The 25124-nt window shown below is 41.0% G+C and overlaps 1 protein-coding gene across 1 annotated transcript in view; it reads left to right on the top strand.

The window, feature by feature from the left end:
• PTPRM (protein tyrosine phosphatase receptor type M) overlaps positions 1 to 25124 on the top strand; it is a 763379-nt gene that overhangs the window by 589054 nt on the left and 149201 nt on the right. Inside the window, exon 16 of the mRNA XM_057526667.1 lies at positions 22255 to 22406. Within this exon, the coding sequence (XP_057382650.1) occupies positions 22255 to 22406 (152 nt within the window). The remainder of the gene's footprint in view (positions 1 to 22254; positions 22407 to 25124) is intronic.

Here is a 25124-nt window from a genome sequence, read left to right on the forward strand (position 1 = left end):
ATAGACAATTGTTCAAAGCCTTTCTGATTTTAAGGCTCAATTTTTCTCTCCTTATTTTAATTCTTTCCTCAAGTCCTACCTTGTGCTTCTTATTTGGTTCCCCGGATGCAGAGTAACTTGTCTGCTTTGAGTGAGAAAGGCTTGGAGTGACCTTTTTGTAACCTCCAGAGCATATTTCACGGAACCTCTCCCTTCTCCCAAGAACTGTGGTTGGCCTCAGTTGAAGCACATGCCAAGGGTTCCTCCTCACAGGAGCGTGCCTTTCTATGGCCCTGCTTTCTTCCTCATTTTCCTTCATGTTGACTGGTTTTATTGCAAAAACCCCTATTTCTGTTCCATCTTTAACTTTACCTTGGTTTTCTCTTTCTGAAAAGATCTCTTCTTACTGATTCCTAATAGGATTGTCTGGCCATTCATATCCTCTGTATCTGAAATTCCCCCAATGATGTCAGATTTTTGAAGATATAAATTTATGTGCACTACAATTTTGCATAGAGAGAATTTGTGGTTGAAAAGAGATCATGGTATCCTATTTTAATTAATCTCAAAAAATAAATAACATATTATTTCTAGAACCATAGTCATATCTGCACAGAACAGTAATAGTTCAGATATGTAAAAACTATTATAAATACTCTCATAATATCCTATAAGGTAAAGAAAACATATTCTGCTGATTTATTTCTTTCTGATACTTTTCCTCTGATTCAATGTAATCATGTTGATAATATACTTGTTTTAGTGTGTCTTCATTTTTATGGTTTTTGAGGGGGATTGTTTGTTTTGTTCTGTTTTGTTTTGTTTTCTGAAAGGCCAAATCTCTCATTTGGTTACTCTTTTCCAAAATGTTTTTTTTTATATACCAGGTATGTTTTGATTTAATTTTTTGCCCAACTGGTTTATAAACAGTCTCTGAGTCATACGGTGACATATTGTTTCCATGAGCATGCATTTTCAGGGCAATTACAGGCATTTTGTAGGAGTGGTGGCTCTTTTTTGCAAAGAGCTGGCAAAGAGTTTTTATTTCAAGTATTATAAACCAATATAATGTTGATGTCCATCGAGAGTTATCAAGGAACTCCTCCACAGCAGCTGACATGGGATACTCGGGAGAATAGCCGACTTCTCTCTGGAAAATGGATTAGGAGGGCTGGTGTATATCCGTTGTGGAAAGAACAGGTCATGTTTCCTTCTGGAACCAACCGTGTTGCTGATGGACACAGCTTTGTGGAGAATGTTTGACTCTCAGGCCACTTGGAAACCTTCTGCCTTGGCAATATCTATCTCTTTCATTTAAGACTGTGGCAAGGTTAATAATATTTACACATAGTTTTCTCTGTGTTGCGAGATGTTAGTATAAACTGGGACATGCTGGCTTGTCGATTTCTAAAGTGAATCCGTTTATCTTTGGTTTAGCCTGAAATTGCAGCGGAGAGTATGTGTCCTCCTGGGATCAGAATGCAAAATAACTGAAGCAGATTGAAGCTGGCAGTGACTAATGACGTCTCTGCCCAGGTCGGCAAGTCAGTGGGTTTCTGAGTATCAGGTAGGGAGAGTGGGAGTAGCCAGAGCCTCTTTGAGATCAAGGCGTTTCTTCCCTTCCCCCTTGAGCCCAGCTCCAAAGTGGGAGCGGGACTTAAACAGCCCTCCTCCGTTCTTTCTAAAGACATCAGATTCACAGTATACAAATTCGTTACATTACTGATAATTCCCAGCTAGCTTCCTTGTTTAATGAGCCATTTCAGCTGCCTGAAGGTATTCCACATGCAATAATTTTAATCAGTCACATAAAATTTATGAAGCTGAGTGTCCAGTGAAAATTAGCATGAATTAGAACAGTTTCTTTGAGGACTCCTCGAGCCGTTGGCTACCTTGTTCCACCGTTAGTATTCTGGAAAGTACTCTGCATCGGTGATAGACGTCAGAATGACCACCTTGTTTCTTAGAGTCTCAGTTTGCAGGACTGCGGGTGGCTTCACTTGTTGTTTTGTTTTGCTTGTGGTCATTATCTGCATAGATTCTCCTATATCCCTTAAACAGACACACCTTTACTTTAGAAAATACCAGAGTAATTTCTTTATTTCTCTCTTGAAATGTTTTATTTTTGCAGCTATTTTTTAAGCTTTAAAATGGTTTCAGGAACCCACAGCATCCCATTGAATTGATGAGATTACATGCGTACCATTTGCTTGGCGCATTTAGAAATACGTTTTGAAAGACATCACTGTGCACCCTCCCCTAAGTTCATCTCTCACAGTCTGTGCCCACACGGAGAGCAGCAAGATTTGTGTTTTCCAGCTCATTAAACTGACAGCAGAAATTAGTTTCTGGTATTAAAAACTAAAAAGTTAAATTACAGCTACACGTGTCCTTTATGCAATGGGCTGTGTGGAAGATGTTTGATTTTAATGTCTGCTATAATGGAGAATTTAAATTACAATGTTTGTCAAATCTCTAATCTTTGTTACAGGGCGGAATATTAATTAGGCTTTTAACTACGAGAGGTAAATAAAACGGGCACCCACCACACGCCCAGGGGTAAATTGCAGATTACCCACAACGCGGCAGAACACACTAAATGTCAGTTTTGTCAAACAAATTTAGAGGAACAGTTAAACTATTAGCTTCCCATTGTTCTCAGGCCTTTCTTGAAGCAGCGACTGTTTGGAGCCGCGGGGACACCGTGCCGTCTGGAAGACGAAGGGGGTTAGATTGAATCAGCAAGATGAATGAGGAGACCCTGCACTCAATTAACTGATAACTGTCTATTAACTTCTGTAGATGGTTTCAAATAAACAGCCGATTAACCGATGCACTTTGGGGGAACTCGGGGAGCCAGGGCACAGGGGCTGTGCGATGCTCAACGGGAAGGAAATTTTCGGGCTCTCATTTTTCTCTGTCTTCCACTTTCATCGTTTTGTCAGAGTTTTCTGCGGGTTTAGAGGATAGGCCTTGAGCAGTGGCCCCACCCTTGTGTTTCTCTTGGTCCGTCTTGCCTGGAACCCTGGCGTAAGCCTCTCCAAAGAGTAAGCAGGGTCCAGGTCACTGCGAACCTATCCTGGGGAAAAGAGCTCTGACTCTGAGTTCTTAGGATTCAGGAAGAGGAAGAGTCCCTATCAATGATCAAAGCCAGGGTTTCCTTCAGCAGCTGAGGGTGCGGAAGGGGTGCTGAGCAGGGAATCCTCATCTGATGGGCAGCCGTGCGCAGCCTCACAGGGTGCGTGAAGCCTGCCTTGCTTCCAGTGAAGGTGTCATTCCTCAGTTCGGTGTTTTGTTGTTGTTGTTTGATTGAAGAATAGTTGATTTACAATGTCATGTTAGTTTCAGGTGTACAGCATAGTGATTCAGTTATACATACATATATACATTCTTTTTCAGATTCTTTTCCCTTATAGATTATTACAGAATATTGAGTAGAGTTCCCTGTGCTCTACAGTGGGTCCTTGTTGGTTATCTATTTTATATCTCATCTTGTGCTGCATTGAGGAAGCATTACATGGTATGATGATTACATTACTCTTGAGAGGAGCTGCACATTTTGATATGAAATTGTTAAAGAAACAGTGTGACTTAAAGGGGAAGAAGGAGATCAGAGAGGGGAGAGGGAGGGAAAAAGAAGACCAAGAAAATGTGGAAACTGTGAGTGATGATTTCAGGAACTTTAAAGTATTTCTACTGGTTCTGAACTTACTTTCTTCAAGTATGCATATCAACTTCCTTTTGGGGGGCTGCAGACATTACGTAACACAAGCCATTTATCAGAATCCTTGTGTATAGCACAGATTGCCGTAAAATACTCCTGCTTTTCTTTACACACATATGCACACAAACATATGCACAAAGGGATTTCATTTTTCTTATGCTAATTTGAAAAAACTAAGCAATTTATACTCAATGCTCCCACTGGCCAGGTTGGGGCATCCCCCATGTGGAAATGTCCCATTGGGAGCAATTGTCATGAGAGAATTGGGAAAAAGCACAACACTCAGTGGATGGGTTCCCTAAATCCGTATTATTATTTTGAGTTAGAAAAGCTATGGTCTCTCCTGAATAAGCCTCCTTTGAGGAAGAGCCAAGACTTTCTCTAGCTCTTGAGTGTCAGTTTTGATACCTGTGACTATAATTGCTGCTTTACTTTATTAAAAGAGTGTTTTCTTTGATCATCCCTTGAATTACCTATCTAAAGACCATTGATGTTTTTAATACCTAATTTTACTTTGGATTATATGTAAGCATTTATGTGCTGATCGATGCTGCATCTCCTTTATAACCGTTAATGAGAACCATCAGAGTGAGGGCAGTTTACTTACCAAATACTGCACGAAACCCTCAGGAGCTAAGATCCCAATTACCAAAGTTATAGCAATCAGGTGGAATAATAATCAAGTGATTGCCCTTGAAAAATAGAGACATTTTGCTTAACCTGAACTTGAACTCTCTTTCTTCTGTGCCCCCCCCACACCCAGAGGTACTGCTGGTTTCAGAGGGTGTTTATTTTGCAAACTACAGTTAGAGGCATTCGTTATAGAAGAGTAGGGAGAGTAGACCTGAAGAAAAGCATCATCCAAATGATAGTCCAGAGTCTATTCTCTCATTTGCCTGTGTACCCTGGTACCATGTAGAGTCTGTACCAAACGCACTTTACTGCTGCTCTCGTTGCCTCTGTGGTGGTTTTATGTGCCCATCCTGGCAGCTTTGAGCTTCTCAGACAGGAGAGCTGATGTCTTCACCCATATCCCCAGCTGCTAGCACACTGCTGGGCTCACAGTGCTTATGAACTGCTGAATGAATAAATACTAGAAAAAATAGATTGAAAGACATCTTTTGTGGATTCTCAAATATCCAGGAACAGCAGCATTATTTGAAACAGCAGTCAGCTGTTAGAGAAGGGTTCTGTCTTATTTTCCCTCCTAACTATTGAGTCCTTACCAAGTGTCAGGAAGTGTACTTCACCTGTATTCTCACTTAATCCTCATAATCATCCTAGAAAATATGTGATACACTCTCCCCATATGGGGAAACCCAGACTTAAGAAAGTGTCTGTGTCTTTCAAACAGAAAGCCAGAACTGGCAAAAATATGTGTATGGGGGAGGCGGGTATCTCCTCTGGTTGCTGCTGTTTACTCAGTGAAATAAGAGGTGTTCACCTGACAGAGGAGAGGGGGGATCATGGAGGTATGAAGAGATGAGAGAAAATGGAAAATTCTTTTTCCTAAAATCTAATTCCTATTATATTATTTCCTGCTCAGTGTAGCTTTTCTTGTCTAAGTATTACCACCCACCTTCTCAACTTCACCTCCACAGCCTTCCACGGAATAACTCCTGGCCTTCACTGTATGTAGGCAGCTCAAACCCTATGTGTTTTGCTAAAAGTTGGTTGACTTATTACGAACTCCAAGATGCATAGCCATATGATAGTAATTGTAAGAATTAATGATTGTATTTTGTTGGAATGAAATGTTAAGGGAGCTTCAATTCAGTGGCCTAGAGTTGCTGGGTAGAAATTCAGCTCATCTCTCCAGTACACATTTTAGCAAATAGTTTTCAACTCTCTCCATCTTAATATAAGTCTCAAATATTACAGAGACTTTTCACGTAATTGTTTTAGTTCTCTACGTCGTTAGCAGAATGAAACGCTGAGCATTCTCTCTGTGACTCAGGGAGCAGAACATTCCTTTGCACAGCCACCAAAGCAGCCCAAAGTCACAAGTTTGAAAAAAGAAATGTGCATGTGACTGAGGATGATTTGGGCTGTTTTTGCTGTTCCCCTCACCCCCAGGAGTCTTAACTCTTCACACTGCTCAAGCCAATACCCCACACAATATGAATTGTGATTTATGTCAGCTGCCATATAAGTTTGCTGTCATGCCATTTAATGGGGAGGTAGGTGTTTTATAAATTAAGCAAAGCCATGAATCTCTTCTGTGTATATAGCCTATGCAAGGGAAGCTTTCAAATACCTCCTACACGTGTCCCTTCCCCCTTAACTCCTTGATGTGCGTCAAGAAACGCCATAGCACGACACAGACAGGTCATTATGTTTGAATTAGTTGGGGGTGGGGAGGGGGATGGCAGTATTTCTCTTTGCTTCAGAAATCAAAAGAAAATGCAGTACCTGCTGGATACATCTCCCCTGAAAGTTGCTGGCACTGTTCACAAGACAGCTCCCAGATAAGCCGAGGGCTTCTCTAATGATTAAACCCGATTTTTCTAAAACGCTAATTAGCTAGAGAAGGATAATTTGAAAGTCTGTCATACTTTGCAGGAAATGTCTTTCATGGCTGTGTTATTTGCTCCTACGAATCACGCAGCCATCACCTGAGTTGGCTCAGTTTCTCACTTTTTATTTAAATCATGTGACTCTTCAATCACAAGAAAAGGGGAAAGACCATTAATGAGGAAAAGGAGACTCCCCTTTTCAGGATGAAGTGCTCAATTAAAAGGAAGGCTATTTTTCTCTTTGCAGAAATCAGCTTCATTGTTACTTTTGAGCTCTGCATTTGGAACAGTCACTTCAGTGGCTTCGTATGGCAAGTGCATCTCAATTCACTTTTCTACGAATTTCCATTGAAACATGGAAAACCCCAGTTATCGCTATGAAAGTTCGTTCTGACTCTGAGCTTGTCAAGCTAGAGGTCTTGGTCAGAATGTATTGGGAAAAATGAATTAAAGGGTTGGAGACCTGGCTATTGTTCTGGTCACCTAACCTTTCATAGGTGCGTCTTCATTCATAACATGGACTCACGTGTTCCACCCGCCCTCACTTGCTGAATAAGCCATTCATCCTGTGGAATCTCCTGCGTTCTGAATTTGGCTGACCTGTTCTTGGTGTGTCATCTAAGGTCCCTTTCATCATCTATTCTTACTGTGATATGGGTGAGAGAGGGAGGCTGAATCAGATTCAGGCTTCTTGTTTTGGTAGGAACTGCTTGTGGTCATGCTTTTACTTCCCATCACGCTGCATCGGGAAGCACGTAACGCTCAGATTGATTGGCGGGTGGCGGTTTCGCCAACCTGATCCATCCAGTACAGAGTTCCACTTCAGCCTTTCACTTAATGGCTTTTTAAGCTACTGATGATGATTGCCTAGATCTATTATTTTATTAGGGGTTTCAAAATGGTGACATCCTAATTCCATCACTCCATCCATATTTATTAAGTGCCATCTCGGCTCAAATATTTGGTTATCCTGAAATACAATTCCTGTAGGAAACTCGAGATAAATGTTTAATTCATTCCCTTTATTTTCTAGTTTCGGAATGAATTGGTGTCATAACAACTTTATACAGTAACCAGTAGTACCATTATGGACTCAGGGATTTTTACCTATTTAATATGTTTGAACGCTTTACAATAACTAGTGTTTGCATGTTGAGAGCATCTCCTCTTTGGCCAGAAGGAGCCCCTTCTGGTTGTCTCTTGTGTTCTTTCAACATGACTCCAGAAATCTTTGGAGCTTCCCTGCTTTCTGGTCCAACAGGATGGTCTCAGCTAATCTTACTCATTGTCTGCCCCATGACTGGAATCAGCCATTTCTGCAAGAAATCTTGGAGGTTTTAGTAGGCAGTGGCACTTAGAGAATATATTCTGGCTTCAGGGGTGCTCATTGAACCTGGTTGCTTCTAGACCTACGTCAGCTACTTTCACCACCATCTTGAACCCTCTTGTCTGCTTATCTTTTTGCCATACCTGACAAGCCAGCATCTAATTCATCCCCTTTGTCACTAGGAAGAGAAAGAGCACCAGGTATAATAAAGTATAGGAGAATATCTTTGTCACTCAGGATAGGGAATGCCCTAAAACCATCATGGACATAATCATAAACTTTTGTATACCAAAGGACACCATAAACAAAATTTTAAAACAAGCTATAGAAGAAAATATTCTTAATATTTATATGTTGAAGCACTAGTGGCCTAACTGTAAAAAAATATCTAGACATCAATAAGAAAAGACAAACCCAAATGTACAAATGGATATAAAATATACATAGGCAACTTACAGAATACCAGTGTATGGCTAAGTGACATTTGAAAATATATTCAGCCTCACACATAATCAGATATACGCAGATCTACACAATATGAGATGCCATTGTTTTACCCATCAGATTGGCAAACATTTTTAACTGATATCAAGTGTTGGTGAGTATGTGGGAAAACACAACTTGCTAAATATGATAATTTAGTACAACTTTGGTGTTACCTTTGAGATTTCATTTTAATTTTGAAAAAAAATTCCTCTGTCTCCCATCAACCCCCTCTGCCGCATACACACATACATAATAAATAAATAGCATATAAAGGCGAGATTATTTGCTTTTCACATTTCTAATAGCAAGTAAGAACCTTTTGCTACCAGTGTACCAAAGTACTAAAATACATGTAGTTTGCTTTGCCTTTATCTGTAAAAAAGAGAAACTTACAAATTCAGAATCAGAGGTAAAATGTTTTAGGTGTGATTTTTGTATTTTTCCATGGGGAAAAGACTATTTTTGTCAATAAAGTGACCACAGTTTAGAATAAGTTAAGAAAACATAGACCTGGATTGGGAAGAGTGGTTGGTAGATCAGTGGATTTTTAGAAAGGCCCAGTGACCAGTCAGATGACCATAGGGTTGCCTGTAAGTAATGAAATATTAAAGCTGGTGCTTCTGCAGCAATCTCTCTCAGTTGCTGTGTTCCACACAGGTTGCTAGAGCCCCAAAAGAAATGAGTTGTATTTGCCCCTGAATAAATTGACCAGCAGCCGTATTTTACACTTGGAATAGAACGATTTTGTGAAAATTTTTCATCCTGTATGTTTATGAGCTTCTTGGATACTTAGTTCTGCATATCCAAGGGGTCACCTGGATTTTATGATAATGTCCCTGGTTAATTCGGAGACAGAATACACAGTTTTCTTGTTTATTGGACTCTGATTTCCCTGCGTGTTGACACCAATGGCTTGCTCTGTTTTTCATAGACAGGCATTCCAATTTTTTAGTGAGCTTAACAAACTCCGTCAAGGGGAAACTAGAGGTACTATTCCGATATGACACGCATTAAAAATTCCTCTCTCACTCGTATTTATAGTCTGATGGAGGATCAACAGTGTACGAATTTAGTCTTGCGGCAGAGTGACATTTTTGAAACCATTAAATCACGATAACGTGCACACACAGAATTCAGCCACATAAGCTGACTGTGAGTGGGGACCCACTAGCACTAATGTCACTTTATTCCTATTTTGCTCTGTTGTGGATTTTACCCATTTCCTATTTTCTGTGCCATCGCTGGTTCTAGCCCCTGTGGATTCATATTGCCCTGATGCGAGAAAGAAGACTAAACAAAATATTACTAAGATTGATAGATACTGCATCTATTATTTTTACTACTGGCTTTTTTTAATGTTTCAAAATCTTAGGCTGGTCTGGGGAATTACAGTAGGCGCTCATATGAGCTGTGAGTTACTCCTGAGTGGAAGATGTGTGTGTCAGGAGAGCAGAGTGTGTGTGTTCATTGGTCCTTGCTGCAGCCTGTTTTTGGAGGAGGCCAGCTTAAAACATCACCAGAGGGTTATGAAACAGGCGCTCTCACCCTCTGGGCCAGATAGAAAATGGGGGAGGGTATGGGGAAAAGTTGGGCTCTCAAGGAATTTCTCTTTGGTAGGAAAGGTAACCAGGGAGATGGGGAAGATGCCCGAGCAGATAGGAAAGACGGGGGAGAGTGATAATTAAGTGCATTTCAGGACTGACCCAACAGCTTTTCCTCCAAGGCTGTTACAGGGATAATGTTAAGTTCAAGTTACCCAAAAAAAGAGTTGTGGGTTTGTTTTTTTTTCAATTCCTCTTTTATCACTTAGAAAAATACATCTACATCCATGTTTTGTGTTTTCAAACTGGCAGGGTCCTTTTCATTCTTTCCACAAACTGAAAAGCTCTAGGATTGAGCCCTGAGAAGTGCATGTCAATTCCAAGTACTGACCCAGAGACCTTTAGCTTCATTAGCTGTGCGTCAGAGTCACTGTCTCTCTGTCTCTCTCTGTCTCTCTCTGTCTCTGTCTCTGCCTCTCACAAATATGTTCATCCCATATTTTTATAATTAGGAAATAATATTATGATTAATCAGATAATCAGAATAAGAACAAATAGAAATATTTGTTGAATGCCTACCCCAGGCCAGTACAGTTCTAGGACAGGGCATATACAGCAAACAAAAGAGGCAAAAGCCTTGCCCTCATGCAGCTGATGCTAACATTTGCCAAGAAACATAGTGAAATACCTGTGGGCTGAGAATAAAAACAATGTTCCCCAACCATATCCGGATAATGTTTTCCAACCAGAGGTTCCTTTGAAACTCAAGGGTGAGGAGAAGTTTTATCAGTCAAACACTCTATGGTTCAAAAGCTTTAGGTACTTGGACTCCCTCCAGAAAATAACAGATTCTATTCTTAATTCTGTTAATTCCAAAACTAAAACATAGGATATTGGAATTATTTTGTTCCCACATGTTAATTTAACATATGAGTCCATGAAGTTTCTTGCAATAAATAACACGTTCCCAATCCCTTTATTTATTGTAATTTGTAATAATAACTGTCATCATCAGAGTCATACAAAAGATACACACATCATGATTTTGAAGTGATCCTGGATTGTAATACATGTAATTTCAACTTGTTTTCAAAGAAAGTCAACCTTTTCCAGGTATTTCCTTTACAACTTCTAAGTTTGAGAAAGACTAATTTTTCATTAAATTCGTATAATATGACTCTGTTATTTGAGCCTCTTCAACATGAAATACTCATGGTTATGGTACGTGTACATGGGTACAAAGAGAGATCCTGACAGCTACTAGCCTAAGAGGTCCACAGGGTTCTTCACTTCTCTTGGCTGGTGTGTGTTCCTTGCAGACACCCTGACTGGTCAGTGGAGCATTCTAGGGCATCTTTGCCTCTAGGTAACCCAACATAAAACTGTAGCCTTAAGTAATATGCTAATAAAATCGGCCCCCACTTCTCAGTTGCAGGGGAAGAAGACCAGTGTCGAAGGCCCCCTCCCAGTCTGCCTGAGGCAACTCCAGCCTATAAATTTATCTCATCACAGGGTCAAGAGGTAAACTCTGAAAAAGAGACCCAACCAAGATCAAAACCCTGACTTGTCTCAATGTGAAACTCTATTCTTTGTGATTAACACGCGCCATGTTCACTAGTCAGTGAGAACTCAAAGGCAGCTGGGTGGGGAATGAGTGTGTCCATAGCGCTGTGTCTGCAAGACATGGATACAGTGGTTTCTTTGGTGATGATACAGTGAGCAGCGAAGTTAGAAGAACACTCTTACGTTGGTCGTCGGCCACAAAGTCCCAGCTGGCAAAGAAAACTAGCCTTTATTTTCTGTGTCCAGATTTAAGCAACCAATAAAGTTTGCTTAGTGATGCTAATAACAGTCTCATGGAGGTGGTTTTATCTCAACACAGGAAACGATGCCAGAGGTCTAGAGTTGTCTGGCCATGTGGTCTTGGGAAACTTAACAACACTGTGCCTCAGTTTCCCTCTCTCTAGGATTGGGATAACAATAGTAATCTCCTCACTGGGCTGTTGTGAGAATTAAGAGTTAATGAATGTAATGTGCCCGGTTTATCTCAAGTCCTACATAAGTTCTTGTAATTATTATCCTCATGGTTTTTCTATTAACTGTTACAGTGCCAGTTCTTCTGCGTTGAAAGTATTTAAAATGTCAGATCATTTTCTTTTCCTTTTCCTTAAAATTTTGCCTTTAAAAACGACATCATCTGGTAGTTCTCACAGATCCATCTTTACGGGGACAGCCCCCTATTCACTGAGGTTTATTCAGCTGTATCTTGGCAATTTGGTATAATGTATGCATTCTTTGACTCAACCAATATCTACTTCATCCCTACTGTGAGAAAAAATTAAATTCTTCTTCTCCGTTCCAGCTTCTGCACCAATCCTTAACTAAGTCGAAGCACACACTTAATTGTAGAAGCCAGGACCAGAAAGCCATTTGCCTTTTCCTTCTTATGTCTATATGCAATTTGCAAATCCTCGAGTTTTGCCTTCCCTGTAGAATTTTAAATGACAGACCATTTAAGAATGAAGATACCTTTTTTATAGCCAACCACTGATCTTCAGGTCAGTGTTACCAAGTCCTTTGTTGGTCATGATCTTTGTTGGTGTAACCCAACATGGCAGGGTCTCTGTTAGGGTTGGGAGTGGGGCCAGTCGGGCTTGTTGGGGAACTGTGTCTTATAATCCTGAGTTGCAATAAACCAGGAGCTTGACTAGGGTCCAAGTGGAGGTTGACCTTTGGATTCCTTCCCCTTGAATCTGCTTGGTGCACATGGCAAACATGCCCTTCCACCCTGATCCTCTGACAACTGCCACTCAGTTGAGATTCAGGGAGGAAAAGAAGAGGAGGAGTTATTTCTGCTTTCCTCCCAACTGTGCTGCACTTGGGTCTCCTAACTGGTGGCCACTGTCCTGTGTCTCTTCCTCCCGTAGGACACGATGCTGAAGACATCATTCTTCACCGTGTTTTCTTTACTGGCTCTAAGTCATGCCTGTCACATAGTTAATAACTTGCCAAGGAGTTTTCTTCCAATTCCCTTACCCTCGTTCCTTGTTTTTTATTTTTATGCCAGGAAAGAAATACAAAAGAAATGTTGGAATAGAATAAGCATGAAGGGCCATCCTTTTACTTTGAATTCATCCCACATTTCTTTCCTCCTCCTCTTTTGTTCTAGTTGGGAAATTTAGGGCTCTAACTATCTTTTTTCTCCCTCTTAATTTTTTTTCCAGGCAGTATTGCAGGGTTTTTTTAATAGACTTTATTTTTTAGAGCAGTTTTAGGTTTACAGCAAAATCAAGCAAGAAGTACAGCAAGAGAACAGAGAGTTCCCGTATACACTCTGCCCCCCACACACAGCTTCCCCCTCTGTTAACATACTGGACCAGAATTGTACATTTGTTACACCTGATGACACGTCATTGTCACCTGAAGTACATAGTTTACGTTAGGGTCCACTCGGTGTCATATGTACCATAGTTTTTAACTGCTGAATAATGACACATACCCACCATTATAATATCATACTGCCCTAAAAATCCTCTGTGCTCTGCTTAGTCATTCCTCCTTCCCTGCCTGGAAAACCCTGATCTTTTGTTTTTAATTGAAGTATAGTTGATTTACAGTGTTGTGCTAATTTCTGCTATACAGCAAAGTGGCTCAGTTATGCACATACATACATTGATTTTTTTATCTTCTTTCCATTATGGTTTATCCCAGGCAAACACTGGTCTTTTTATTATCTCCATAGTTTTGTCTTTTCCAGAATGTCATGCAGTTGGAATCATACAGCAGGGAGCCTCTGCAAATCGGCTTCTTCACTTGGTGGTATGCATTTATGTTTCCCCCATGTCTTTTACAGCTCGATTGCTCATTTCTTTTCAGTGCTGGATAATATTTCATTGTCTGGATGGACCACAGTTCATTTATCCATTCATCTATTGAAGGACATCTTGGTCACTTCCAAGTTTGGGCAATTATGAATATAGCTTTTATAAACATCAGTGTGCCATTTTTATGCGGACAAAAGTTTTCAGCTCCTTTGGGTAAATACCAAGGAGCATGATTGCTGGATCATATGGTTTCTATTCTTTTGAGCTTGTTAAGGTGTGTTTTATAGCCCAGAATGAGCTCTATCGTTGTGAATATTCTCTGTGAACTTGAATATGTGTTCCAGTATTGTCGGATGAAGTATTCTATAGATGTCAGTTATTGATATATCAGGTTGATGGATGATGCTGTTGAGTTCAGCTATGTCCTTACTCATTATCTGCCTTATGAATCTGTCCATTTCTGGTCGAGCGGTGTTGAAGTCTCCAGTGATAGTAGTGGAATCATCTATTTCTTCTTGCAGTTCCATCCGGTTTTTTTTTCTTTTCACATAGTTTGATGCTCTGTTTTTGGGCACATACACATTAAGGATTGTTATGTATTCTTGAGAATTGACCCCTTTATCATTACCTAATGCCCTTCTTACCCCAGATAACTTTCCTTGCTTTGACAGTTGCTTTGTCTGAAATTTAAAAAGCTACTCCTGCTTTCTTTTGATTACTGTTAGCAGGTTATAACTTTCTCCATCCCTTTACTTTTTTTTTTTTTAAAGCAAACACTGTTTTCTTTCTTTTAATATTTATTTATTTATTTATTTATTTTATTTATTTATTTGGTAGCACTGGGTCTTAGTTGCAGCACATGTGCTCCTTAGTTGTGGCATGCGAACTCTTAGTTGTGGCATGAATGTGGTCTCTAGTTCCCTGACCAGGGATCGAACCTGGGTCCCCTGCACTGGGAGCTCGGAGTCTTAACCACTGCACCACCAGGGAAGTCCCTGCATCCCTTTACTTTTACTCTACATGTATCTTTATTTTTAAAGTGGTTTTCTTCTAACAACAGATTAGTCGGGTCTTGCCTAAAGTTAGCAATAAACATTTACAACCAAATCAAGTCCACTTGCAAATAACACTATATTGCATCACAGTTAGTGTAAGTACTTTAGAATAATGAAATATGCCTAATTCCTCCGCCATGTCCCTTGATTCATTCTATCATTCACTTCACTCATACATAAACTATAACCATCAACGGTATTGTCGCTGTTATTATTTTGAACAAACTGTTATTTGTTAGATCAAATAAGAATAAGCAAAATAAAAGATTTTATTTCACTTTCATTTATTCCTTCTCTAATCCTCTTCTTTATGTAGATCTCCTTCTGACCTATGTCATTTTCCTTCTTTCTGAAGAACTTCTTTTAAGATTTCTTGCAAGGCAGGTCTACTGGCCACAAATTCCCTCTATTTCTTTTATTTATTTATTTTTTATTGAAGTATAGTTGATTTACAATATTGTGTTAATTTCTGCTGTACAGTAAACTGATTCAGTTATACATATATATACATTCTTTTTTTATATATTCTTTCCCATTATGGTTTATCACAGGATATTCTCAATTTTTGTCTGAGAAAGTTTATTTTTCCTTCAGTTTTGAAGGCTAATTTCACAGGGTACAGAATTCTAAGTTGGTGGTATTTTTCTCTCAACAGTTTGTATATTTCACTCCACTCTCTTTTTGCTTGCATGGTTTTTGAGAAGAAGTCAGGTATAATTCTTATCTTTGCTACTCTATAAGTAGGGTTTCTTTTTTCCCCTTGGGCTTGTTTCAACATTTTTTCTTTATCTTTGACTTTCTGAAGTTTGAATACGCTAGGTGTAGAAGTGCTGGTATTTATCCTTCTTGGCGTTTTTTCAGCTTCTCAGGTCTTTGTTTTGATGTCTGACATTAACTGGGGGAAATTCTCAGTCACTGTTTCTTTGGATAATAGAAATAGTGACTTCTCTTTCTTCCTTTCTCCTTCTGGTTTCTCACTATACACATGTTACACCTTTTTTAGTTGTCCCAAAGTTTCAGGATATCCTGTTACCTTGTTTTACAGCCTTTCTTTCCCTTTGCTTTTCAGTTTTGGAAGTTTCTATTGTCATATACTCTGGCTCAGAGAAACATTCCTCAGCCATGTCCATTCTCCTACTGAGCCCATGAAAGGCATCCTTTGTTTTTGTTGCAGTTTTTTTTTTTTTATCTCTAGCATTTCTTTCTGATTCTTAGAATTTTTCATCTCTCTGCTTTTGTTTTCCATCTGTTCTTGCATGTTGTCTACTTTTTCTATTAGAACCTTTAGCCTATGACTCATAGTTATTTTAAATTCCTAGTCTGATAATGCCAACATCCCTCCCATATGAGCCTTATTCCAATGCTTCCTCTGTCTCTAAACTGTGTTTTCTGCCTTTTAGTATGCATTGTAATTTTTTATTGATGTCCAGACTTGATGTACCAGGGAAAAAAGGCTTCTGCAAATAGGTCTTTAGTAATGTGATAGTAAGGTGTTGGGGGAGAGGAGGTGACCTATGACTGGGTCTCAACCTGTTAGTGAACTTGTGCCCCTGAACTGTGACCTGCACAGGTGCTTCAGTGCCCCTACCTTGGGTGGACAGGATGGCTGGAGACAGCTGGATTTGGATATTTTCTTCCCCCAACAGGTTCCCCCTTCCTCAACCATCTAGTAAAATAGTATTCTTGAGGGCAAGCCCTTTTAAAAAGCACAGAATGCTCTGGGCGTATTTCAAAATGTCTACTTTCCCCCTCCTCCTGCTGGAAGCCCAGTTTTTTCATTCAGTCTTTACTTTGAGAATGAGGTAGGGTTCCTGGAGATAAAATTCAAAAAGGTGTGGGGTACCCCTAAGTCTGGACGCCCTTGGAGTTTTTAAGTCTCAGACTTGTCCACACTGACCCTCCAATAATTCAATTCTAGTTTAGGTTTTTCTACCCCAGTGATGGTTCTCACACAGATTTCTGCTCATGGGTTTCTGCTCTGGTGAGTTGTGATTCTCTGTATCCACCTGTTTGTCTCTGTAATTTGGGGGGCATTGGTTTGCCCTGTGTCCTCAGTTATCTGACAAGTTAGAAGGAGTTGTTGATTTTCCATCTCTTCAGCTTTTTACTTGTTGTTAGGACAGAGTGATGACCTCCAAGCTCCTTACATGCCCGACCATAAACCGAAAGTCCTCTCTCTAATTCTTTATGCTCCATTTTTAGGTGTTGGTAGGAACATTTTTAGTTGTTGTTGTTACTAAGGGTCTTTGAGATTCATGCAATCCAAATTTAGGGATTTGAGATTGAAATATCTCAGGCAAACCATTTGTTTAAAAATCAAAATGGAGGGCTTCCCTGGTGGCGCAGTGGTTGAGAGTCTGCCTGCTAATGCAGGGGACACGGGTTCGAGCCCTGGTCTGGGAAGATCCCACATGCCGCGGAGCAGCTGGGCCCGTGAGCCACAATTGCTGAGCCTGCGCGTCTGGAGCCTGTGCCCCGCGACGGGAGGGGCCGCGATGGAGAAAGGCCCGCGCACCGCGATGAAGAGCGGTCCCCGCACCGCGATGAAGAGTGGCCCCCGCTTGCCGCAACTGGAGAAAGCCCTCGCACGAACCGAAGACCCAACACAGCCAAAAATAAATAAATAAATAAATAAATAAGAAAATCCTTTAAAAAAAAAAAAAATCAAAATGGAAAATAAATTTACTTGTGTCTTTAGATAAGATTGCAAAGAAAATTGCCTCCACTTCAGGAGTTTTCCTGCACAAAACACTATCTCATTAAGTTCACAATGTTTTTCTGACAGTTTTTAAAGTTTTCTTTAAAATATAAAATACAGATCTGAAACACAAAGTCCAAAAGAGAAATAGATAGTAGAAAAAGAAAGAGAATAAATTTCAATTTATCCACACTCATTCCCAGCTCTCAATTCTAAATCTAACCTTCCTCAACCATCTGTAATTATGGACTCGCATTTAGCTGTGCATGAGGACAAATCAAAAATCCCAAGCAATGACTCAAAACCTCTGTGACCAAGCAAGCTACTTTTGATTAGGAGGTTGCAGAAAAACTGTCTTTTCTAATGCTTTGGTGTAACAATTGTTAATTCAATTAACAAGCATATTTAATACCACCTGCTTTCTGGAAAGCGTTGGCTAGGTGCTAGTAAATTAATCCTACTTTTTTCAATTCATAATATTTAGTTATGAGGTGATAAGAGTATTCACATTTGAAAGCAACTTGGTGATAATTATAATGTAACTTGTACGGAAATGTAAATGAATGAAATACTTTACTAGACACAGCACATTGTTCTAGAATGGGTACCTTTGGGGTCAAGAGAGATCTGGGGTGCAATTCCAGCTCCACCATTTGGACAATTTACTTAAGTCCTTGAGACTCAGTTCCTCCATCTATAAAATAGGAAGTAAGAATAGCTCTTACCAGGTTACTAGGATTAAATGAGAGAACACTTGCAGAGCACTGCCATACAGTAGTTATGTATTATATGTCAGTTTCCACTCCCTTCCCTTCCAACACAATTACGTTTCTAAGTGCTGTATTAGTGGAGAGCAGAAGTGTCCACAAACGTGCTTTGTTTGGGCCACATAGTCTTTTAAATTTTTAATTTGAATTATTTGACAATACTTAGAATTCAGATAGTTCCTATAAAATCTGGATTTCTGGTTTCTCCTGCAGTTTACAATGTCTGGGACCCTTATGGGGCATCCACCCTCTGGAGCTGAGAGGCTGTCTCCCCTTCCGTTTCTCCAGTGCCCACCACTCCTTATTGCCTTAGACCTGCTTCACTCCCTTGCAGTACCTGCCGGGTCCCCAGTGAGACATTTGTATCTGTGTTCAAAGGGTGAGGGTAATGCAGGAAGGCTTGCTGAGGACGTGGGAGCCATGTTTTGAAGGTTCACGGACACAGAGTATACGCTTAACGGACATGAGCTTAAAGCTGTGGGTCTCCAAGTGGACCTCTGCTGGATTTGAGCAGGTTCTCATGAGTCCTTAATGGGCTTCTTTTGTGCTTAAGGAAGATGAGCAGTGGAGTGTGTAGCGTGACATCACTGAAATTAGTTCACACACGGAGGATTAGAGAGGAGAAAGATCTTTCCAGTACAAGCTTGGCTTTTATTGGAGCACACATCCCCCCCTCCACCACCACCTCCCACCAGCAGTAAGAAGCACTTTCACTGTCATTTCCTAACCTGTAAGGATTAGAGAAACACAAGCAAGAGAAGACAAAGAGGGAAGTCTGGCGAACTTGACTACATCTCTCTTCATAGGCAAAACAAAAGAAAATATTGAGGCAATTATCTGCATAACTCAGTCCAAAGCAAATTAAAGAAATTCCAGCAAAGGGGGGATGTTTTGCCTGAATGATGCCGCTAATTATCTCGGTCCTCCACTTTAGTGCTCCTGGGGAGACCTGGCTTAAGAATGCTTTTCCAGTGAGCTGGCAGACGTAGAAGTGGAGAGCAAATGTACTGTTGTAACTGCAGCTGTGGGTCTGGAGCCAGTGCTACCTCTATCCAGAACACCTGTGGAGAGCATCCAAGCCTAGACTCTGCCTCTTAGACTAGCGTGATTGGCTGGAAAAAAGGGGGCTCTGGAGAAGATGACCAGCATCTGCACACTGGCACCCAGAGGAGCCATGCCAGCTTCCTTTTCAAAACCTTTACAACTTTTTTTTGTAAATGCATATATTTTTAATTTTTATTGAAATATAGTTGACTTACAATGCTTTGTTAGTTTCAGGTGTACAGCAAAGCAATTCAGTTTTTTATATATATGTATTGTATATATTTATATGAATATACATAAGAATATATATTCTTTTTCAGATTCTTGTCCCTTATAGGTTATTACAAGATATTGAGTATTGTTCCCTGTGCTGTACAGTAGGTCCTTGTTGGTTATCTATTTTACATATAGTAGTGTGTATCTGTTAATCCCAAATTCCTAATTTATCCCTCCCTCTCTTCCCCTTTGGTAACCATAAGTTTGTTTTCTATGTATGTGAGTCTATTTCTGTTTTGTAAATGAGTTCATTTGTTCATCATTTTTTTAGATCCCGCATATAAGTGATATCATATGATATTTGTCCTTCTCTGTCTGGCTTACTTCACTTAGTGTTACAATCTTGAGGTCCATCCATGTTGCTGCAAATGGCATTATTTCATTCTTTTTTATGGCTGAGTAATATTCCACTGTATATATGTACGACATCTTTATCCATTCATCTGTCAGTGGACACTTAGGTTGCTTCCATGTCTTGGCTATTGTGAATAGTGCTGCTATGAACATTGGGGTGCATGTATCTTTTTGAATTAGAGTTTTCTCCAGATGTGTGCCCAGGAGTGGGATCGCTGGATCATATGGTAGCTCTGTTTTTAGTTTTTTAAGGAGCCTCCATACTGTTCTCCACAGTGGCTGCTCCAGTTTTATTATACAGTCCCGTCTTTACAACTTCAACACTGTCACAGAAGGTATAGATCATTTTCATTTTTCTCTTTAAAAATGTATCTTTTTTTCCCAACAACTTTTGGCAATAAAAAAGGGGCAACTTATTAATGAAACCCTTCTGCCTTCCAAGCATGAAATCAAAAGATTATTATAACTACGGACAAGAAAGCATTTGGATGATGTGGCATTTGGAAATGAAAATAAAGTTTATCCAGATGGTCTAATGTTGTCAGTGTCTTACACTGCATTAGTAATCACCTAATATGGGGGGGATTTTGATCATGCAGCTCATTTTAAATTCTGCTGTGTCCTAGGTTAATCAGAGTCAAGATGATTTACTAGAAGTAGCTGCCATTTTCTTGTGTACATGCTAAGCGCTTAAGCAAAATTAGAATATTTAGGACATTATATTTTGACTATGACGGTGCTCTCGTCTTCTTAAAGCTTCTTGCTTTATACCTTCTTCTTAAGCATCTCTAATTCTATTCTTGTCTGTCCTGGGTGCATCAAACAACCTCCGGTTGTAGTAAGAGCTATAAAAGTGTGTTTTATCTGTGTATTCGAATGTCAGTTTCCCTTAGGTTTTTATGGGTTTTGTCCAGGTCTCTGGAATTTAAGATTATGGGCTTGGGCTTCTGGCGGTTAATGAGCATGTTAGAAAGGCCGGGGTTAAACTCTGTCTCCAAAAGAACTGGAACTCTCTCTGCCTTCCAGGGCCTTTTTGCATCTCGTTCACCCAGGGAGGGAGCCTGAGGACTCACTCCTCTGCGGAACTTGGCAGGGAAGCCGACGATTTGACTTTTTTTTTGCCTTCTGCCCTGTTGACCAGCCTTGATGGGGAACTACTTTGGGTTCATTTGGGGTTCGGTCCAGTGTCACAGCCATCTGAGGTTCGGCAGATGCCCCAGAGGCCTCCGTCCGTGCAGGCTGCCTCACGGCCTCTTCCCTTCCCACACACACTCCAGCGACGCTGTCTTCACACCTCGCCTGGGCTGTTCTTTGGTTCTTTCTGCAGGGCGCCCCTTAGATTCATTGCTTGGATTATTTCGGTTTTGTATGATGAACGTCTACTAGGGGGATCTACTCTTGGACCCTGGATATGGCATGTCAGGAGGAATTTAGTGAAAAGTTAGTAACTGTAGAAGCCTATCAGTAAGTATATCATGACTGCGTTGTACTAGGGTCATTGGCTCTTTTACTTTAGCTCATAGTAGGAGAAGTGTAAGGTAACGTTTAGGCTGTACGTTCCTAACATGACTGAGGGTTTTTTTTTTTTAATTGAAGTATGGTTGATTTACAATGTTGTTAGTTTCAGATGTACATCCAAGTGATTCAGATATATATATATACTTTTTCAGATTCTTTTCCCATATAGGTTATTGCAAAATATTGGGTATATTTCCCTATGCTGTACAGTTTGTTGTTTATTTTACATATGGTAGTGTGTATATCTGAACTGTCGGAGTCTGTTTTGTAAGTTCATTGGTATTACTTCTTTCTTTCTTTATTTAATATATAGTAATATGTATATTATCTGAACTGTGTGTGTCTGTTTTGTAACTAAGTTCATTTGTATCATTTTTTTTTAGGCTCCACATATAAGTGATATTATAAGATAGTTGTCTTTCTCTATCTGACTTACTTCACTTAGTATGATAAACTCTAGGTCCATCCATGTTGCTGCAAATGGAATTATTTCATTCTTTTTTTTAATGGCCGAGTAGTATTCCATTGTATATATGTATCACATTTTCTTTATCCTTTCCTCCGTCGATGGACACTTAGGTTGCTTCCATTTCTTGGCTATTCTAAACAGTGCTGCTATGAACACTGGGGTACATGTATCTTTTTGAATTATGGTTTTCTCTGGATATCTGCCCAGGAGTGGGTTTGCTGGATCATATGGTAGCTCTATTTTTAGTTTTTTAAGGAACCTCCATATTGTTGTCCATAGTGGCTGCATCAACCTACATTCCCACCAGTGGTGTAGGAGGGTTCCCTTTTCTCCACACCCTCTCCAGCATTTACTGTTTGTAGACTTTTTGATGATGGCCATTCCGACCGGTTTGAAGTGATACCTCGTTGTAGTTTTGATTTGCATTTCTCTACTAATTAGCGATGTTGAGCATCTTTTCGTGTGCCTTTTGGCCTGAGGGGGTTTTTCTGAGGACAGGCAGGAGATGGGTCTCCTCTGCATGTCTGCAGCTGGCAGAGGACCTGCCATCTAGAAGGCATCATGAGACACTGTTATGGATGAATACCATTAATTCCATGCAAGTGATTCCCGGGCGTTGGTCAGTGCACCTTTTCCATCCTCACGCGTGTCTGCATAATGAACTCTCTGTCCCAAGGAAACTGGCCAGGAAGCGGAAGGAGACGATGAGCAGCACGCGGCAGGAGATGACGGTGATGGTGAGCTCCATGGACAAGAGCTACGCGGAGCAGGGCACCAGCTGCGACGAGGCCTTCTCCTTCATGGACACGCACAACCTCAACGGGAGATGTGAGTGCTGCGCGGCGCCTGCCTTCGGGGCGGCTCTCGGGTTTCCAGGATTCCACCTGGTGCCGGGGGTTAGGAAACAAAACCCCCCAGAGAATTCTCAGGCCCTGTTGGTTTCTCCAGTCCCTTCAGATGATGCTGGACACGTCCCCACGTGCCACGGTTGCTTAGGAACGGTGATGTGGGAGGGGTGACGGGACCAGAGCAGACAGCACGGGCAGCCACGGCCACGTTTCTGTAAAGACCCGAGAGCAGTGACACGGAGGCTTCCCTCCTCACCCAGAGGAAGGCACCTGCTTCTCACCATCCCCGTTGTTATGCAGCTCCTGTCTGTAAGCGAGGCAGGTGTGCAATCACACGGGGGAAGCCCGTTATAAAACAGCTCACTAAATGGCAGTAACAAGCTAATTGTTTATTTGTTTAGCTGACAAGTTCTGCCTTTATTACAGGGCTGTTAGTGGCAATTAATAAGCTAAATTGTATTTCCACTTCACAAGGCTTATGTTTCACACCAGGTGGGTAAATGGAGCTCAGCTAACACCTTCCATGCTGCCACCTGCCATCCAGGTACAAGGCGTTATTTTAGGAAGCCAACAATTACATGGATTGTATGAATACAAAAAGTGCAGTTGCCGTGTCCCTGGTGATCTTCTCGGGGACCAAAAGTAAATCCCGTGGCCTGTGCCTAATAATGTGGTTCACAGCCCTGACAGGTTCAAGGTCAGAGGTTTCTTTAATGTGTGAAATCCATGCCCAAAGGCTGCTGCCGACCCTGGCTGTGCAACCAGGATGCTGGACGGCTTGCGGATGGATAAAGGACAGCTGTCACCAATAGTAATAAAGTAAAGGCTGGGGATTGGGAGGATCACAGACACACGGTCTCTGGTGCGAGAGGGCTAATCCCAGTGCGGACGGTGTGCGCCCCTGTCCTGACCACCCACCTGGGCTGTTGGGATCCGCATCTCCCCCGGCCCTCCACCCTCTGTGATCACGCCTGCTGTGGTCCGCACCCTTCTCCCACACCTGCCTTTCCCCTACATTCAGCAAGGCTTCGTGGAAAGGCGTGTTCCTTTCTGTTCACAGTGACTACCATTGTCCCCCTTAGCCCAGATAGAGGCCCTGCGTTTATTTATCCACGTGCAGCCGCGGCCCGCTGCTGCGGGACTTCAGCAGACACGGCTCTCACCCCGGCGGGCAGGACTCACTCCTCAACCGTGGTCACTGTCCTTTGCCCTTTCATGTCATTTTCAGTGTAGGTGGCAGAATCTGGGGTACTTCAGTTTACCACAAATTCCATCCCTTTTTTTCGTACAATTTTCTCTGCTTTTTTGTAGCAAATATATTTTCCATTTAAAGATATGTAATGCGTTTAACTGCCAAAATAAAGCAACTTGGGATGCATTTGTGTGTGGGGCGGGGGGCAAGTCCTTCCCACAACAGACAAGATGAGAATTTTTGTCAGAGCAGTTATTTCTTGACCAACAGTGTGGAAGGGACCACGCGGATACATGCTCTCTCCTTCCATGATAACCCATCACTGTTCCAAATCTTCTATTTCATGGTGAAATTCCTCATGAATAAATTTACTTGGAATTGCCTGCCCAAAGAGCAGAAACCTACATTGGTAGTTTCTAGGCTTTTGAAGTTTAAGCAACAGGAGGTATTTGCCTCTGAACAGGATATTTAATTTGGCATTGACTTTTTAAAAAATGAATGTATCTGTGGAAATCCAAAACTGCCCATGTCGAGGGGGCTGCTGCAGCAGTGGGGACACAGCTTCTGGGGCTCACCCACCAGGAGGCGTTATTTGATGCTTCCATCGGTAAAGCCAATGGAGGAAGCATGGCACGAGGCGTTCCACTGACCTCCCACTCTCTGAACAATGGGTAGGTCTCATCCAGTGCCATCCACGGGCAGTGGTGACCCTAATGGTAAACTTTGTCATCGTCCTACTCTCTAAATGCCTTTAAATTAAAAGAGCAGTTACTGGGGAAGGAAGTTTTCATGAAAAGTGTTCATTAGACCACTAGGCTTCTAGCCCAGACCTACTCCAAGCCTGGATATGTTTGAGATCTTTTAGGATTGGGAAGCAAGTAGTTTTTAGGAATGAGACGGTGAGAAAACTGAGGTTGGAGAATTTAAAAATAAGCCCGAGCACATTTATAAGAATGAGGAATAATCCGTCCACCAAAGCAAATGGGAGTCGTACCTAAAAGGGGGGAAAGTAGTTATGGATAGTGGGTATGGGTTTAATTCTTATACAAACAAAGGGTTTAAAATATGTTTTTAAAGGTGAAAATAAACATAGTTATTTTGTATCTGCTTTGCATATTTTTACGAAACAAATAAAAATGTCAGCAGGTAATAGGCATTCTGCTCCCTGACCATGGCATGTTTTATAGGTACTCGGGTTTTTGTCCTTGTTTTTATCAATTGCTCTCTTTTTTCCTGGCAGTTTATCATAAGCGTGCATTATAAATGTGATACTTATCTATTTTAGAAAAATATAACTGACAGGCAGCCTGGGTTCTGTCTGGTTCTGTCATTTGCTAATTCTATACTTGAAAAATATAAACACAAGTAAAATCATTGTCTGAAAGGAACTGCTCCAAGAGAGTGATAATATATTAACACGTCATCAGGATAAAGATGACGTGCAATAACCACAGGGATTTGGTAGAGCCTCCCATAAACAGCCATGTAGGTGAGTGTTAGTGTCCT

The sequence above is a fragment of the Balaenoptera acutorostrata genome, chromosome 13 (genome assembly GCF_949987535.1).
Source record: "Balaenoptera acutorostrata chromosome 13, mBalAcu1.1, whole genome shotgun sequence".
Taxonomy (NCBI): Eukaryota; Metazoa; Chordata; class Mammalia; order Artiodactyla; family Balaenopteridae; genus Balaenoptera; species Balaenoptera acutorostrata.